The sequence below is a fragment of the Chlorella variabilis genome, assembly GCF_000147415.1.
Source record: "Chlorella variabilis unplaced genomic scaffold CHLNCscaffold_3, whole genome shotgun sequence".
Lineage (NCBI taxonomy): Eukaryota > Viridiplantae > Chlorophyta > Trebouxiophyceae > Chlorellales > Chlorellaceae > Chlorella > Chlorella variabilis.
Window position 1 is genome coordinate 918940 of NW_005435085.1, and position 16466 is coordinate 935405.

The following is a 16466-nucleotide window of genomic DNA, read 5'->3' on the forward strand; positions in this document are numbered from 1 at the left end:
CCCAGCCCCCCAGGCGTGGGCCCCCAGCCTGCCCCTCAGCGCACGCACACCCCGGGCGCAGGCCCCCGCGCCTCACCCCCACGATGCTGGGCGGGAAGATCTTGCGCAGGGGCGGGGCGGGCGTCTGCTGGAACTCCATGAAGGCGGGCATGTGGCGCAGGCCCGCCCAGGAGTCGTCGGTGGGCGTGCCCAGCGCCATGAACACCTTGGTCAGCACCTCCACGTCTGCAGGGGTGGGGGCAGGCAGGCAGGCGGGCGGCCTGGTGCGTGGGTGGCGTGCGGATGGGAGGTGGTGGCGGTGGCGGTGGGTGCAGGACACGAAAGAGTGGCGAGGGAAGGGAGGCGGTGGCGGTGGGTGTTGGTAAGGAAAGAGTGGCGAGGGAGTGGAGGCGCGGCCCCATCCCAGCGCCGCCCAGCCCGCGGCGCCAGCGCACCCGACTCGCCCACAAACCAGGGGCGGCGCAGCAGCAGCTCCGCAAAGATGCAGCCTGCGGCCCAGATGTCGACCGAGGGGCCGTAGCAGGTGGAGCCGTACAGCAGCTCGGGGGGGCGGTACCAGCGGGCAAACACCTGCACACACAGCGGCGGGTTCAGGCTCGAGGGCTCAAAAGCGCATGCGGGCACGTGCACAGGCACGAGCAGCAGAGCTGTGACATCAGTGGGGTGAGGCTGACTGCGCGGCGGAGCGGCCAGACGAGGCCGAGGGGCGTGGGGCAGGGGGCGAGCGGGGGATGCACCTGCACAGAGGATGAGGCCCTGCCACCACCCTGCTGCCGCCGGCTGGGGCGCCCACCTGGTTTGTGTACCTGCGGTCGGGGCTGCCGTAGATGCGGGCCAGGCCGAAATCGGCCTGCAGGTGCGGGGTGGGGCTGGTGGCTGCTTAGCAGTAGCGCCAGCTGGGAATGCAAGGCTGCTGCAGCCTCTGGCCAGGCATGCCTGCACTGCCGCCCACCGCTGCCACGCCTGCACGCCTGTACCTGCAGTCGCATGCCAGGCATGCAGCCAAGGCGCGGGCGGGCCGGCGCACCAGTTTCAGCTCCCCGCTGGCCGTGACGAGGAAGTTGTTTGGCTTGATGTCGCGGTGCACCACCCAGCGGCTGTGGCAGAAGTCCAGGCCGCGCAGAATCATCTGCAGCAGGGCGGGCGGGGCAGGGGTGACCTCCCGCCGCCCGCCACCCCCACACAAGCAAGCCCCACACACAAGCAAGGACCCCCCACACGGTGCAGGTATACTGCCGCCGCCGCCGCCGCGCCCTGCCTGCATGTACGCCTTGACGTCCCCCGCCGACAGCAGGCGGGAGCGGTCCTTGATGACGTGCTCCAGGTCCGACTCGCAGTACTCCATCACCAGCGCCAGCCCCCGCTTGAGCGGCAGCACCTCCAGCAGGCGCACCAGGTGAGGGCTGCGCAGCTCGCGCAGCAGCTTGACCTCGCGCAGCGCCGTCACGTTGACTCCCTGCGTGTGGTGCGGCGTTGGCGGCAGGGCACGGGGGAGGATGGAGGCAGGGCAGGCTGGGCGCGCCCAAGCAGGTGGCGCAGGACGCGGCGAGTGGGCGGGACCGCTGTGTGCCACGGTCAGCCCCTGGGCTGAGCTGCGCTCCTCACCTCGCCCTTCTCCCCGACCTGGATCTTCTTGATCGCCACCACCTCGCCCGTCTGCAGCGAGCAGGCGGCAAGCAATCCACGACAGTTGCCAACGCGTTCGTGGCGGCGGGCGGCAGGTGCGCCGCGGGTGTAGGCGGCCCTTCGCGGCAAGCAAGCATCCATCCGATGCCCTGGCAGTCTCGAGGGGGTTATCCTGCACGCACAGAGCGCTGTCCCTCACCTCCTTGTGCGTGGCCATCAACACTTTGCCAAAGGTGCCCGTGCCCAGCACGATGCTTTTGGCATAATTCTCCATGGCGCCCGTTCAGCTGTGGAGCACCTCACTGCAGCGACCGCTGCAGGGAGCTGGGAGGCCGGAGGTCGGCCGCCCTCTAGGAATAGCGGGTCGCGGTGTCAAGACTCGTGATCACCGAGTGATGAACCGCGAAGCACGATGGAGCGTTATAACGAGTGTGTGTGGGCAGTGTACCTGCTGCGCCCGCTGGGGCGGTGCCGCCTGACGCTGCCAGCTGATGGTGCGGTGCTAGGGCTCAAGGCTCGCCTTCAAAGAGATGACCGGAGGGGAGAACAATTGATCCTCACTGTGCATGTATTCTTAAAGGTACCAGAGGAGAGAGTTGACGACACCGCCGCTGCGCCATACGTGACGCTTGTGTGTGGGGGAAAACCGCCCCGCCTCTCGCCAGCTTCTGCGTCCCCGATGCCTTTGAACTCTTTAGACAAAATTAAAACGTTGACACTCCCAGATGAAGCTCCGTCACCCCCCTGGATTCATGGTTGACCTCTTGCGCGCTGCGGCTGCAGTGTGGGTACTGAGTGTACTGCGTGATATGCAGCCCCGCACGCACACTGCGTTGCCTCTGTCGGGCGCTCTGGCGGGCGCTTGCAACTGCGGTTCTGATTGAAACGAACCATCAACGTGTTTGAAGAGGTGGCAGCTGCCATGACGAACTGTCGGCTCCAGTTGGCCCTGGCCGCGCTGCTTCTGTTTGTACATGGCCCAGGCGTGCTTGGTGAGATCTATCATGGTTCTGCGTGCCACGAGCACTGGGAACACAACGTTCGGTTGCCACTCCACGGTGCTCTGCCCTGCCCTCTGCAGGCGCCACCATGTGGTGAGGATCGATGAGAATGCGGCGCGCATGGCAGCGGGATCCAGAGCCTGTGCAATGGCCCCGCCTGTTGCCCTGCTGCGGCAGCTGTCCACCCGCTGCCCATCCCTCACCCCGGTTACTCCCCCCCTGCCCCTGCAGCTATGACCAGCTTTGCAGCGAGTGTGATGCACGCAAGGTGCTCTGCACCCAGTGCATCTCCAACTACTTCAAGGATGGCGACGGCTTTTGCACCAAGTGCGCCGACCCGCTGTGCGAGCGCTGCGGTCCAAGCGCCGCCACCTGCAAGAAGTGCACGGCTGCCGATTTCAACCTGGACAAAAACCCGCTCGTGTACAAGGACTCCCGGGGCCGCTGCCGCCACTGCGCCTTCTCCATCCACGGAAGCTGCAAGGCATGCAACTCAACAGGGACCTGCGCCAGGTGCGCCTCCGGACACTACATGGACGCCGCAGGCAGCTGCAAGCGCTGCCCCGACCCGCTGTGCGTGCGCTGCACCGGACCGAAAGGCAAAACCTGCGTTAAATGCGAAACCGGCTTCTATGAAGAGGACGATTTCGAGCAGCCCAGCTATCCCGTCTATCTGACCGCCACCGGCTCCTGCGCCAAGTGCACCAAGCAGCCGTGGTACAAGGGCTGCCGCGCCTGCAAGGAAGGCGGAGCCTGCACGCGCTGCGAGGAGGGATTTAGGCTGTCATCCAAAGGCACATGCAATCCCTGCGCCGACGACCGCTGCGCTGAGTGCGCCCCCAACCTCATCAAGTGCCTCAAGGTGAGAGCGGCAATGGCTGCTGGCGGCGCCGGGCTACAATCGGCTTGCGTCTCATGTTTTATACAGCAACATGCCGCGCTGCTCCTTTGCAGTGCATGGATGTTCCCATCTGGGCAGAGAATCCGTACGAGTACGGTCCAATCTACATGACCAAAACCGGGAAGTGCCGTGAGGTGCGGTGGCCTGCGGGCAGGCTGGCAGCAGGCACTTGGGGTAACCGCCAGCCATCCCAACGGCCATCCCAACGGCCATCCCAACTGCCAGCCATCCCAGTTTGTCCACCCATGCATCACTTGCCTGCAGTGTGAGAAGCACCTCAGGGACAACGGCTGCGAAGCCTGCGACGAAACGGGCCAATGCACGAGGTGCACCGTGGGCAGCTCTTTCCTTCGCAATGGCGCGTGCGCTCCATGCGACGCCCTGACTGACGGTTGTTCCAGCTGCACGCGGAAGGGCAAATGCCGGAAATGCCGTGATGGGTACACGCTGCGGGGCAAGAGATGCGTGCCGTGCACAGCGTTTGGCCGCCTGTGCGCTGCCTGCTCCAAGTGGGGCCGCTGCCTCCGCTGTCAGCCCACCGTGGATGACTCTCCCAACTCCCCGACTGTCTACCTCAGCAAGGGCATTTGCAAGCAGGTGAACAAGGGCGATGGGTGGGTGGGGACTGGGCCAGTGGATGGGCTGTGGCAGCAGGCCGGCTCTGCTGGTGCTCTTGGCACGGCTGCCTTCCCGCCTCTGCACGGCCGGCCCTGCTCACCCACCCACACCATGTTGTTCGCAGTGCCCGGACGACTGCAAGGAATGTCGCCCAGACGGCAGTTGCCACACCTGCGCCAATGGATACCGCAAGACGCTCAAGGGCGACAAGTGTGTGCAGTGGTGAGTGGCGTGCTGCGCTGCCACGCACCTGGCAAGTGTGGTTGCAGCACACAAGTTTGAGTGGCTACCTACCTGTGGCGCCCTGCATCAGCACTGCCACCTCCTTGTGCCTGGCCACCTTCTTCAGCTGCACAGGGTGGGACACTGGCGCGTTGTGCGCCTTCTCATAAGTCCCCCTGGCGGCCTCTGCTCCTTCCCACTCCTGCAGCAAGGACTACAGCAAATGCGTGCGCTGCACAGATGGGATGCTTGGGTGCCAGAAGTGCAGCGCAGACGGGCTGCGCTGCGAAGACTGCTCTGGCATGACGGGCCACGATAAAAAGTGCCGCAAGGTGGGGCCCGCTATGGGCTGCCCAGCTCTGGTCGTGCTCTGCCGTCTGCGCCATCCATGGCAACGGCTGCACATCTGGTGCTGTGCCCCTCCACTCAGGCGCCCTGCCAACCCATGCGCCCGTGTGCTGCTGCTGCAGTGTGCCAACCCGCTGTGTGAGTGCAAAAAGGATGCCAGCATCTGCACAGGCTGCCGCTATGTGCCGGGCAAGGCCCTGTGGCTGGATACCAGGGCCAACACCTGCCGGGAGGTGCGCTGCTGCTGCGCCTGCAAAATGCGACAGGCCAGCCTCCACAACAGTGCCCGCCCTCCAACCTGGTGTTAGGCAACCCCTTGCGCCTGCAGTGCGCCGAGGGGTGCAGCTACGACTGCACCAAGGATGGGTGCCCCTTCTGCGACGACGGCTATGTCAAAGTCGGGAAGGCGTGCAAGCGGTGAGTGCTGCCCCCACAGGGGGCAGCGCCGGGAAATGCTGCCGTCACGCCAAGGCTCCTCGCAGCTTTCATGCTCTGTTTTATCAATCAGCCAATTGCACGGGCTAAGCGCGCGCCCTCCTGGCCTGTTCCGGTGCAGCTGCGCCGACCCACTGTGCAGCGAGTGCAATGCCACCGGCAAGACGTGCAAGTTGTGCAAGTTCTACACTGCTGCTGACAACAGCCCGGGTAGTGTGCCTGTGTATATGGACAAGGCTGGGCGATGCCAGAAGTGCGCCGTCAAGGGCTGCGAGGAGTGCCGCAATGACGGCACGTGCCGCACCTTTGGTTGCCGCTACGGCTACGTGAACAAGAATGGCAAGTGCGTGGTGTAAGAAATTCAAATAGCATTGAGCCAGTGTCACCACGATTTTGTAGTAGGAAGCGCCGGCGCCCGTGCTGGGCCTGCTGAGGCTGGGCCAAGACGGTCCTTTTAGAGGAGAGCGTTTCCCAAATTCGCATGTCGCTCATCAATTCAGTTCCCAGGATTGACAACGGCCGTGGGAGGGCCGTTTCGGGTCACCATATGTGGGACATGGGGAATGCGGGCGCAACCACGGCGCCCTTGTCAACGCGAACCATAGCCCTCGCATGCATCGGTGCGCGTCTCTCGATTTCCGCTGGCCAACAACGCCAAAACTGTTGACGCCGCTGACGCCGCCAACCACCCACTGCCGGTCGCTGCCAACTCGCGTCTCTCCCCCTTTTGCAGTGGTTGGCACGGTGCTGTTTGTACTTTTTGTGGCGTGGAAGATGCGCCGACGATTTGTCTGGGGGTGCTGCGACGGGCAGGACGCAGCCATACAGGAGCGCCAAGCGGTGCTTGCCTGTGCGGCGCTGCTCTACCAGGCTGGCGGTCTCGACTCCAGGCAAGGGGGTGGCTGGTTGGGTGAGCAGGATGCACCTCGGTCATGCCACTGGACACCAACGAGGTAAACAGGCACAGCACCAGAATGCGTGCATAGCGCCCTGATCACCCTCCTTTCAATCCACATGGCGCAGCTGGAGCTTGGCTGCCGGCCCATGGCCCCCCCTCGCTTCTCCTCCGCATCAGGCGGCAGCCGAGGGCGCAGGAACGCCACGGGGCCCTTCCGCCGCCAGTCCACTCGGCACCGTAGCAGCAGCCTCCCCCTGGAGCCGCACCAGCCCCCTGGCGCAGGCGCAGCCGATTGGGAGCAGGCCGCTCAGCCCCGTCCAGCTATCGGCCGGCAGCCTGGCGGGGCAGCCAGCCGACCACCTGCGTGGCTCGCCCCACAGCCGCTGGCCCAGCGTGCAGGAGATGGTGGGGGCCTGGAGCAGCTACGGCGGCAGCCACGAGGCCGAACACGCGGGCAGCGGCGGCGCCTTTGCTGCCGCCGCCTCGGCGGCGTGCAGAGGCTGGGCAGCGCACCGTGCAGATGCCGCGGAGGCGGATTTTGAGTCGCAGGATGCTGGCTGGCCCAGGGAGCAGGAGCTGAGCGGGCAGCAGGCAGCGGGGCCGCGCGCCTTCACTTGGAGCCAGATGGGCATCACCCCCGGCAGCGCCGCGGGCTCGCGCCGCCCCAGCACCCAGGCATCTGTCCACTCCAGGCGCACGATTGAGGGCTCTTCCCACTCTCGGCGGCCCTCTCTGGCCCACCAGAATGGAGAGGTTCATGCCAACCCCGTGTTTGCTGCCTCGCCAGGGGAGTGGGCAGGCGAGGCGGCAGGCGCGGCAGCAGAGGCAGCGTGCGGCAGCTTCACGGCCGGCGGAAGCTTCAGCCAGCTGAAGAGGGCGCCGTCTCGCCTCTCCCGCTGCGCCAGCTTCACAGAGCAAACCGACTGTGGTGCGGCAGCGGCGGCAGCAGGGGATGGCAGGGAGGGCAGCAGCCACCCCGGCTCCCGCGGCCACAGCAGGCGCGGCAGCCTGCTGCATCCCGGAGAGGCTCGCGCAGGGCCAGCGGCGCCTGTGGCGACGCGGCCCTCGGAGCAGTCGCTGCTGCACTACGGCGACCTGGAGGGGCTGCAGTGCATCGATGAGTGAGGAGCCTGGCACTGGCTGCATGCTGCCGACTTTCAGTCACCTCCTTTGCTTCGATATGTTGACGCCGCGTCGTGCCCAGCCGAGCCCCCTGGGTCCGATGATTCGAGTTGGTTACATGCGCTGATGCCGCCATGCAAAGGGCTCTCGGGTGGCACGCAGCTGAGCAGCGGAGAAAACTGAGGAGAGTGGTGGTAGCTAGAAGAGTGAGTGGGGGGCCCTTGCGCAGCATGGGGGCGGCGTGCAATCGCAGTCGCCGCCGCCCGCGTGGCGCGCTGTACCGGGCGTGGCCTCATGCCGACTCCGGCTTGGGGAAGAGGTCCCCCACCACCAGCTCCTTGTTGTCGTCGCCGTCGGCCAGCGCCTTGACGCCATAGGCCAGCTTGGTGGGGACCTGGTTGATGCCGCGGGCCACCTTGGTGGGCACCTGGTTGATCAGGCGCGCAATGGTGGCAATCAGCTCCAGCTTGGTGGGCATCGACTCCAGCTTCTTCACAGCCACATAGTCCATCAGGGTGCCGTCCATGCACCCGCCGCTGCAGGGGGGGCGGGCAGGGGGCCGGAGAAGGGAGGGGGCAGGTGAGGAGACGGGGCATGGGGTCCCTAGCCAGGCCAAGGGCAGCGCGGAGCAGCGCACGCCGGGCGGCGGCGCCTGCGCCAGAGCCTCCAGGCACCGTCAGCGCCAGCGGGTGGGCGGTCCAGGCCCCGCGCGCGAACCTAATGTCGATGGGGCGTGCGGTGGCGCGCTCCTCCTTGGGCAACCCCTCCACCAGCTTCTTCTCAAACGCCACATACGCCTTGATGCTCTCCGCAATCACCTGGGCGGCGGGGCCGGGGGTGCGAGCGGGGTGTGTGTGCGCACGTATGTGTGTGGGTACGGTGCGGAATGGTGCAAACACGCGGGGCCCGGCTGCAGGGGCTGCCAACCGCAGCAGCACCACGCCGGCATGGGGATGCAGCCGGTGCAGCGCAGGCCGCCGCGCCACGCCCCACTGCGCTCGCTCGCTCTGGCCCGGCAGGCGCCCCCTCCGCCTCCTCCCTCGCCGCCCTGCCAGCCCCGCCCCAGGCCGCACCTCCTCGTTCACAAACAGCCACGCGTTGTCGCCCGTGGTGGCCGGCTTGAGCTCGGACCAGCCCTCCACCTTGTCGCAGGCCACCCGCATCAGCGTGTTCTTGCACACCAGCATCTTGCTGGATGCGGGCAGCGAGCGGCGGAAGTCCTGCAGCTGCTTCACGGTCAGGCCCTGGTACCGCAGGCCCACCACCACCGCGCTGCCCTGCAGCAGGCCCTCCAGCTGCTCCACAGTCTCCTCCTTGCGTTGCCGGCTGATCGCTGCCTGTATCTGCAGGCGCGGCAAGCAGGGTGGCCAGGGCGGCGGCGGTGCCGATGGGTGCCGCAGGAATGGCAGCGTGTGCAGGGGCAGGGGTTGCAGGGTGTAGGGCAGGGGCACGCGTCACACAGCAGCGCTCGGGCGCAAGGGCGGCCAGGCGGGCGGAGCAGTGGCGGAGGGCGGCTGCCCAGTGGGGCGCGCCGCGACGCACCTGAAGGCTGCCACGACGCTGCTGCACGGCCCGCTGCGCGGGCAGGAAGGCTGCCCGCTGTGCCACTGCTGCCTTGGCGTTCATGTTGCTGGCGCCGGCCGGGAGGCACCTGCGTGCAATTTTATGTGGGAATTGTCAAATGCGCCAGCCCAGAGCCCTCCCGGGCCTGTGTTGTGGTGCCTGCGCCCCACGCACCTGCTCTGTGCCCCGCACACCGCGCTCATGCTGCCTGGCCTCCCGCTGGTTCAAGTCCTGACTCCACCGATTGCAACCCGCGAATACAGGCGGCGTGGGATGGCATGCCAGGGCCGGCCTACGGGCTGGCAGCCTGGGTCATGCACATGAGGACCCTGCCTCAAGAGGGCTGGCAGCGCCCGCCTCCCCCTCTCAGGTGCTGGCTGGCGGAGGGCAGCACGTGGCAAAATGGTGAGGCGCTGGGGAGGGCATCGGCGCCATGCAGCAGTGGGGCGCCATGCGTGCGGGGGCAGCGCATGGGGTTCGGAGGACTGGCAGCGACCTGAACAGCACGTGGAGACATCCAGCGGGAGACATCCAGCCGGAGGAGCGCGGCAGCAGCCCAGCCTCCTTCGCCGATGCAGACTCGCGTGCAGCCTGTCGCAGGCGCTGGGCGCAGGATTGGTCCAGCAGCGGGCTGGGTGCAGCGCGGGAGGCAGCGCCCCGCTGCCTGTGTGGGGCGCTGCACCGCCCGCCACCTCTCCCGCCCGCCCGACCGCCGCCGACGGCTCCCGCGCTGTTGCTGCCGAATACCCCCTGCAGTCGAAGCGCACAAAAAAGGTCGGGATTGTCGGCAAGTACGGCACCCGCTATGGTGCTTCGCTGAGGAAGCAGATCAAGAAGATTGAGGTTAGCCAACACTCCAAGTACTTCTGCAGCTTCTGCGGCAAGGTGCGCCCATGTGTGGACAGCCCTGCTTGCGCTGCCGCTGCTCTTGGGTCCGTATTGCTGCCTTTGGGGCCATCTGTGCATGCAGCTGAGGCCTCGGGCCGGGCATGCACAACCGCAGCGCGCAGCACTCGGCTGATAGCGGTTGTGCTGCCCGGCATAAGCAGCCTCTTTATTGCGCACGCGGCCTCTGTGCTGCTGCCGTGTTCGGGCATGCTTGTGGGCAGAGCCGTCAGTGCTGGCAACGTGCATGGAAACACTGCGAGCCTGCCTGCTGACTGCTCGCCCTGCCCTGGTCCGCCCTGCCCTGCCCCCACGCCTGCTGCCCCCAGTTCGCCATGAAGCGCCAGGTGGTTGGCATCTGGAAGTGCAAGGCCTGCAACAAGACCCAGGCTGGCGGCGCTTATGTGCTCAAGTGAGCCGCCGCCGCCGCCTGATTGCCTGTTGTGCTGCTTGCTGCCTTACTGGCGGGAGGGCAGCCAACCGGCACAGCCTTGGCCGTGGCCACCATGCCAGCCGCAGTGGGCAGCGTGCGTCTCTTGTTCGAGGTGGCGATCACGGCTCAGGATGGATGCAGCTCTCTCGGCTCAGCAGCATGCAGCCACGGCGCCGGCGGCAGCTGCCACGCTGCAGCTTACCACCTTAACAGACCTGAGCAGCTGGCTGGGAGTGATTGTGCCCCCACCTGCTGCCGCCGACACGTGCTGCTTCCTGTGCGACGCGACGCATGTTCACTCGCCCGCCCCGCCTGCCCTCCCGCCCGCCTGCAGCACTGCGGCCTCCGTGACCGTGCGGTCCACCATCCGCCGTCTGCGTGAGCAGATTGAGAAGTAGCCAGCTGGCCCAGTCCAAGCAAGCATGCCATGGCGGGCGCGCGACCGCTAGCCCAACAGCAGCCTCAGTTGGCGGCTGCGGCGGCTTGCCTTGGATGCTTGTGACTGCCTTGCTGTTACATGCCCATGTAAATGTGGGCTGACTGTTGGTGTGCTGCGTGGAGACGCGAGGAGGTTGGATGGCGGGCCCAGGGCGCACTGCGAGCGCCTGGGGATGGGAGGGGCGGGGTGGCTGGCTGCACCAGTGATATGCAACAGGCAGTGCTGGCAGCTGATTGGGGGAGTCAGATGCACCAGCTACGTAAGGGTATCGCCACTTGAGTTGGGCACACACAGAGGGGACATGGGACTGACCCAATACGCGGCCGAACCCGTCCCCATTTTGCATGCACCCACCTGGCAAGGCTGACCCCACCCGGCAATTGTTGCCGGCAGGACGTGAGCATGAGACTTGAACGGCAGGGAGATTCCTCCTCCGGGGGAATGTGAGTTAGGGGGTTGCAAGTGAGGGGTGAAAACTTACAGGCCCCTGGGGCCAGACAGCTCCCGGCATCCCCGGCAGCTGGTGCAGACACTGTGGCAGATGAGTGCAGGGCGAATCCAATGTCTCGTGTGTTTCCCGTGCCGCCAGGATCTTGATTGGGGCAAGAGAGCGATCCAGCTGGTCTGGCAGGGGGCACTGCCTGGCAGACAGGTCATATGGCGCGGGACCCAATTGGGCGCAAGGCGCCGTCGCATAGGAGGGTCCACGGCAGCAGCGCTGGCCTCAGGGTTCAGCCTGGCCACGCTGTTCTTGAATGCCCAAAGCCTAGACCCACTGGTTTCCCAACCCTGTTCGGCCTGGGGGACGAGCATGGGGAACGTAAACACTGGGGTACGACGAAAACTCCGGTTCGTTGAGACGGGAAAACACGGTGGGGGGACGCCCCCGGGGCCCGCGTTCCCCGCCCCGTTCCCGGCGCCGCGCCGCGCCGACTCCCCTCCTGCGCGCACTCAGGGGCCTTTGGGCGGCGTTCCCCGAGCGCCCGGGCGCCCATCGCGCCGCGCCATCCCCCGCCCCCCCCGCTGCAGCGTCCCCGCCTGCCCGCGCGACTTGTGCGCTTCGTTGATGGCGTGGGGGGCCTACTGGAACGGCCCGGGGGGCCTCTGTGCGCGCGGCAACCGTCCAGCCTGGCGCGCAACTGACACACCCTCCCGGCCGCAATCCTCCCCCCATTCGTCAAGCTCAGATGCGAATCATGACGCATGCGAAGAGATTTCAGGGCAGACTGGAGTAGGCGGCCAACCGCAGCTGCACCTTGGGCATTGAATTACCGAAAACGGAGCCATTAACGTTCGCCTGCAGCGACAAAAGCTAGAGAGGAACTCATGAAGCGTGTACCAAAGCGGGGAAATTGCAGCAGTGCAAGCCCTGAGCACCTTGATTGCCACCTGCCACCCACGTGCAATGCAGAAAGCAACATTTGCATTTTGTTGCCCAGGCCAGCCCATGCATTTTCTGGGCCTGCCCTCCCAGGGCCTCATTCAGTAGGGTGTCAGGGTCCCCAAACCGGGATGGCATGCAAATCAGCATTGGCAGCAGTGCCCTGCACCACCTCCTGGGTCTGCCCTGCCGTCAGCGTGTTCTGTGCCTGACAAAACCACAGCATTGCTGCCCAGGCCAGCCCATGCATTTTCTGGGCCTGCCCTCCCAGGGCCTCATTCAGTAGGGTGTCAGAGTCCCCAAACCGGGATGGCATGCAAATCAGCATTGGCAGCAGTGCCCTGCACCACCTCCTGGGTCTGCCCTGCCGTCAGCATGTTCTGTGCCTGACAAAACCACAGCATTGCTGCCCAGGCCAGCCCATGCATTTTCTGGGCCTGCCCTCCCAGGGCCTCATTCAGTAGGGTATCAGGGTCCCCAAACCGGGATGGCATGCAAATCAGCATTGGCAGCAGTGCCCTGCACCACCTCCTGGGTCTGCCCTGCCGTCAGCGTGTTCTGCTGTGCCTGACAAAACCACAGCATTGCTGCCCAGGCCAGCCCATGCATTTTCTGGGCCTGCCCTCCCAGGGCCTCATTCAGTAGGGTGTCAGGGTCCCCAAACCGGGATGGCATGCAAATCAGCATTGGCAGCAGTGCCCTACACCACCTCCTGGGTCTGCCCTGCCGTCAGCGTGTTCTGCTGTGCCTGACAAAACCACAACATTGCTGCCCAGGCCAGCCCATGCATTTTCTGGGCCTGCCCTCCCAGGGCCTCATTCAGTAGGGTGTCAGGGTCCCCAAACCGGGATGGCATGCAAATCAGCATTGGCAGCAGTGCCCTGCACCACCTCCTGGGTCTGCCCTGCCGTCAGCGTGTTCTGCTGTGCCTGACAAAACCACAGCATTGCTGCCCAGGCCAGCCCATGCATTTTCTGGGCCTGCTGAGTGCGACGGGGGCGAGCTGGCGGTCTTCTTGTTGCGATGGATTCATTGATATTACACTCTGCCATGAACTTTGCCATGATCGTGACCACCTGCATCGCGTCCTGCGCTGCTGCCAGGGTGAAGCCTTGAATGTTGCAGAAGGCCTACATGTGCACAGGGGGAAGGGGGGTCGGGGGGCGGGCCCAGGCAGGCCAGCAGGCTGGTGCTACCTGGCGGGGCGGGGCATAGCTGGGTTGGTTGGCTGGTGCGCTGGCGGCGCCGAGCTGCCTGTGGCAAGCAAGGTCACCTCCAGCTTGCGCAGGTGGCTGTCATACGACTTCAGCGTTTTGTCCTGCAGGTGCTTGCGGGACTTGCGGGCCAGCTCTGCGCGCTCCTCCTCGGTGTACCTGCAGCAACGGGGGCAGCCAGCAGGCGAGGAAGTGAATGCCTGCAGGCAGATCCGGCAGGTCCGGCCGGCAGGGAGGCAAGCAAGCACGCACTCGGGGTTGCGCAGCTTGACGGCCTTGCCGCTGCTGCCCCGCCGGCGCTTGTACGCTGGGGCATCGGGCGAATCAGCCTGGTGGCTGCCGCTGTCGGCGCCTGCCTCTGGCGGTGCCCTGCCCAGCGCTGCCGCAGCCGCTGCCCATTCCGCGTCTGCATCGCTGACGGCGTCCTCATAGTCGCTGTCGTCCTGCTGCTGGCTGGGGCTGCTGCAGGGGCTGCTTCTGCAGCTGCTGGGCCCGCGGGTGGCCTTGCTGCGCCGCGCCTTGGGGCGGGGGAGGGGCGGAGGGCGGCTGCCGAGCGGCGGGCGGGCACCGGGCGGCAGCGCCGACTGCTGCAGGCTAGTGGACTGGTGGATCCAGTGTGTTGCGGCATCGATCTCCGAGTCGTCCGCTGCCTCGACCATCTTTCTGGGCTGGGTGCGGGCGCGCTGGGGCCGCGGAAACGCCTCTAAGCCCATGGCTGCAGGCGGGAGGCAAGGGGGGAGAGGGAGCGGGGAGCGTGGGGTGGCGCCAGGAGCACAGGCAACAGGCTGCATGGGCAACAGGCTGCATGGGCGCAGCCGGCCAGGGGCAGCCGTTGTTGACAGCCGGCAGTGCACCTGGCCGTGTGGGGCGCGCCCAGGGCGCCGCGGTGCTCCCTTGCTGATGCTAGGCCCAGGTCTGGCGCCGCGGGAGGCCGCGCAGGGCAACAGACGGGCAGTTGTGGTGTGTAAGTGTGCCAGGAAGGCCCCTGGGGGCGCGCTGCCGGGTGCCCCGGTGCCCCAAGAAAAACTGATGCAAGAAATACGGGTGGGGGGACGCGGGGCACGTCCCCGCGTGGGTGTCCCCCAACATGTGGCCACGTCCCCCCACCCCGGTCTTTCCTTTGGGGAAAAATACGAACATGTGGCGCATGAATTGAGGACCTCTTCAGCCGCATCCCCCACATTTCCTGCATTTATCTTCCACTGCTGCTCTTCATCCCCCACCCGCTCAGTTGTGGGCACGCATAGGAGGCAGAGACTGCACCATTGTTGCATTCATTCATTCATTCAGCACACAGCCCGGCCGCCTCTTGCTCGAGGGCGGCCCACTTTGGCCTGGGCAGCCCGGGCCGCCCTCCCCCCCGGGCGCATGTTCGGTGTTGGAGGGGTGTGCCCAGCGATAGGGGGCCCCTGAAGGCATGCGCCGAGGCCGGGAAGCGTGGTTCGGCGCTGCTGCACGCTTGGCGATTTGACCAGAACCACGTGCCGCCGAGCTGCGGCCGCAGTTTCCGGCCCACGGTCTACGGTCGCAGCCACGGGACTCGGCGGCACGGCGTTTGGGCCCAAGCTTGCTGCCGCCGCCGCCGTGCCCGGGGGGGCAGCGCGGCGGCGGCGGCGGCACGCTGCGACGCCCCCGTGCTGCCGAGCTGCGGCCGTAGTTTCCTGCCAGAAGCCCACGGCCACAGCCACGGGACTCGGCGGCACGGAGTTTCGGTCCACGGCTTGCTGCCGCCGCCGTCGCAGGGGTGCTGCCTGCGGCGGCGGCGGCACGGCGTTTGGGTCCACGGCTTGCTGCCGCTGCCGCCGCCGCAGGGGTGCTGCCTGCGGCGGCGGCGGTAGCGCACGTGGCAACCCCCCGCGTTTCCTTGCCTCCCATCCACCGGACCCCGTCCTGCGCTTCACTTTGTTTAGGGAGGGGCTGCTCACTGCTCATTGCTCATTGCTCATCGCACACTGCTCAACGCTCATTGCCCTATATCCCACCCAGCCGCAGGACTCCACTGCCGCCCGCGCCCCGCCCCATCTGGCCGCTTGCGCGCCCCATCCCCCCTCGATGGGGCCCGCCCACACCGGGGCCTCCCCCCTCCCGCCCACTGCTTTCTCAACGGCCCCGAGCCGGGGCTGCCCTCATTGCATACATAGTGCGCCTTTCCCTGCTTTTCTAGTGACCTAGCGTTCCGCACTGCCGTTTGGCCAGCCCATGCTCCCGTACCGTTGCGTTTCTCCCCAATGCGCCATGCCACTTTGCCAGTCATACACACGTTTCGATGCGTGCCCTGTCAGCTGCTTGCGTTGCATGTCGCCTTGCTCCACCCCTGTTTTATTGCTTTCTCTGCTTTCGCCCGGTTCCCGTCCCGTTTCGGCGGGGAGTCTATGTTGCAAGCTAGTTCTTGCTTTACCAGACTTTAAGCCCACACAAGCACCATTGTGCTCCTGCGCCTGTCAACATGAACGACGCACCCGTCCCCAGGGCGCCCAGCCCCTTTAGCAGCCCCTTCAGTCCCTTCGCGCAATCCTCGAGCGAGTTTGGCCCATCCACGCCCCCCAGCGAAGAGTCGGACCTGCCTTGCCCGCCATCACGTGCTGCAAGCATGGGCGACCGCTTGCACGGCCGCCCACCGCTCCCTGTGCTCCGCTCCTTGTCCACTCCGGACCCGCAGAGGGCGCTGCAGACGCAGCTGTCCCGACAGTCCAGTGCCCCCAGCGCCGCCGGCAGCAAGAAGGCGCCGTCGCAGCTGTGGCGCACGTCGACGGCGGTAAGCGACAAGGTGGCCTCCGCGCTGGGCTTGACCAGCCTGGCAGACCTGTGCGGCACCAGCTACATACCCCAGGACAGCCTGAAGAAGGTCAAGGCGCTGGGGGAGGGCGCCTTTGCAGGTGCGCGCTGCCCCGGGGCGCCCCCTGCACCTGTCCCCGCACTGCACATGTGACCCCAGCTGTGTGTCACTCCCGAGCCCAGCTGCCCGCCCTGCAACTCATGCCCCACGCTGAGCTCTGTGGCTCTCAACCCCCGCTCCCGCCCACCCCGGCCCCCTCTGCCCCATGCGCCCGCAGAGGTCGAGGTGGCCAAGCTGGTGACGCCGCCCGAGGCTGGCGCCCCCGTGGCGGCGGGCGCCTGCGTGGCCGTCAAGCGCCTCAAGCCCAACGTGCTCGAGTGCGAGGACGACGTGTTCAGCTTCGTGGCCGAGGCGCGCCTGCTGCTGGCGCTGCGCCACCCCTCCATCATCCAGTACATCGGCATCGGCTGCGCAGACGCCTCCATCCCAGAGGCCCAGTGGCGTACCATGTACCTGGTGCAGGAGGTGGGTGGGGGCCTGCGGGCTGGGGGGGTGTTGCAACACTGCGGCGGGGTGCCACGGCCTGCTGCATGGCGGCGAGGAG

General features: G+C 66.5%; 6 protein-coding genes across 6 annotated transcripts in view; 4 read left to right on the forward strand and 2 right to left on the reverse strand.

Annotated features, from left to right (window-relative positions):
• The window catches only part of CHLNCDRAFT_34107 (hypothetical protein), a 2759-nt gene extending 754 nt beyond the window's left edge, over positions 1 to 2005 (reverse strand). Inside the window, exons 1-7 of the mRNA XM_005850828.1 lie at positions 1826 to 2005; positions 1606 to 1656; positions 1277 to 1456; positions 1028 to 1159; positions 794 to 850; positions 435 to 570; positions 83 to 225 (exon numbers count right to left, since the gene is read on the reverse strand). Of these exons, the coding sequence (XP_005850890.1) occupies positions 83 to 225; positions 435 to 570; positions 794 to 850; positions 1028 to 1159; positions 1277 to 1456; positions 1606 to 1656; positions 1826 to 1900 (774 nt within the window). The 5' untranslated portion in view covers positions 1901 to 2005. The remainder of the gene's footprint in view (positions 1 to 82; positions 226 to 434; positions 571 to 793; positions 851 to 1027; positions 1160 to 1276; positions 1457 to 1605; positions 1657 to 1825) is intronic.
• Positions 2006 to 2715: 710 nt separating this feature from the next.
• On the forward strand, positions 2716 to 5507 carry CHLNCDRAFT_140556 (hypothetical protein; the record flags this gene model as incomplete). The annotated part of the gene is made up of 10 exons (XM_005850545.1): positions 2716 to 2720; positions 2859 to 3489; positions 3582 to 3662; positions 3793 to 3861; positions 4063 to 4125; positions 4271 to 4368; positions 4577 to 4700; positions 4839 to 4949; positions 5045 to 5133; positions 5294 to 5507. 10 exons carry the CDS (start codon positions 2716 to 2718, stop codon positions 5505 to 5507), a joined length of 1485 nt encoding a protein of 494 aa, XP_005850607.1.
• Positions 5508 to 6083: 576 nt separating this feature from the next.
• Positions 6084 to 7174, forward strand: CHLNCDRAFT_140557 (hypothetical protein; the record flags this gene model as incomplete). Its single annotated transcript, XM_005850546.1, has 2 exons — positions 6084 to 6104; positions 6227 to 7174. 2 exons carry the CDS (start codon positions 6084 to 6086, stop codon positions 7172 to 7174), a joined length of 969 nt encoding a protein of 322 aa, XP_005850608.1.
• Positions 7175 to 7273: 99 nt separating this feature from the next.
• CHLNCDRAFT_48119 (hypothetical protein) lies at positions 7274 to 8977 on the reverse strand. The gene is made up of 5 exons (XM_005850829.1): positions 8909 to 8977; positions 8717 to 8822; positions 8245 to 8517; positions 7889 to 7989; positions 7274 to 7707 (listed from the first exon to the last, which is right to left on the reverse strand). The coding sequence occupies exons 2-5, from the start codon at positions 8795 to 8797 to the stop codon at positions 7464 to 7466; spliced, it is 699 nt and encodes a 232-aa protein (XP_005850891.1). The 5' UTR covers positions 8798 to 8822; positions 8909 to 8977; the 3' UTR covers positions 7274 to 7463.
• A 159-nt stretch (positions 8978 to 9136) lies between these two features.
• Positions 9137 to 10450, forward strand: CHLNCDRAFT_48537 (60S ribosomal protein L37a; the record flags this gene model as incomplete). Its single annotated transcript, XM_005850547.1, has 4 exons — positions 9137 to 9139; positions 9491 to 9619; positions 9949 to 10031; positions 10387 to 10450. The coding sequence occupies 4 exons, from the start codon at positions 9137 to 9139 to the stop codon at positions 10448 to 10450; spliced, it is 279 nt and encodes a 92-aa protein (XP_005850609.1).
• A 5082-nt stretch (positions 10451 to 15532) lies between these two features.
• Positions 15533 to 16466, forward strand: part of CHLNCDRAFT_50283 (hypothetical protein) — a gene marked incomplete at both ends in the record, with an annotated part of 2620 nt that continues 1686 nt past the window's right edge. The window contains 2 exons of the mRNA XM_005850548.1: positions 15533 to 15962; positions 16140 to 16387. Coding sequence (XP_005850610.1) covers positions 15533 to 15962; positions 16140 to 16387 — 678 coding nt within the window. The remainder of the gene's footprint in view (positions 15963 to 16139; positions 16388 to 16466) is intronic.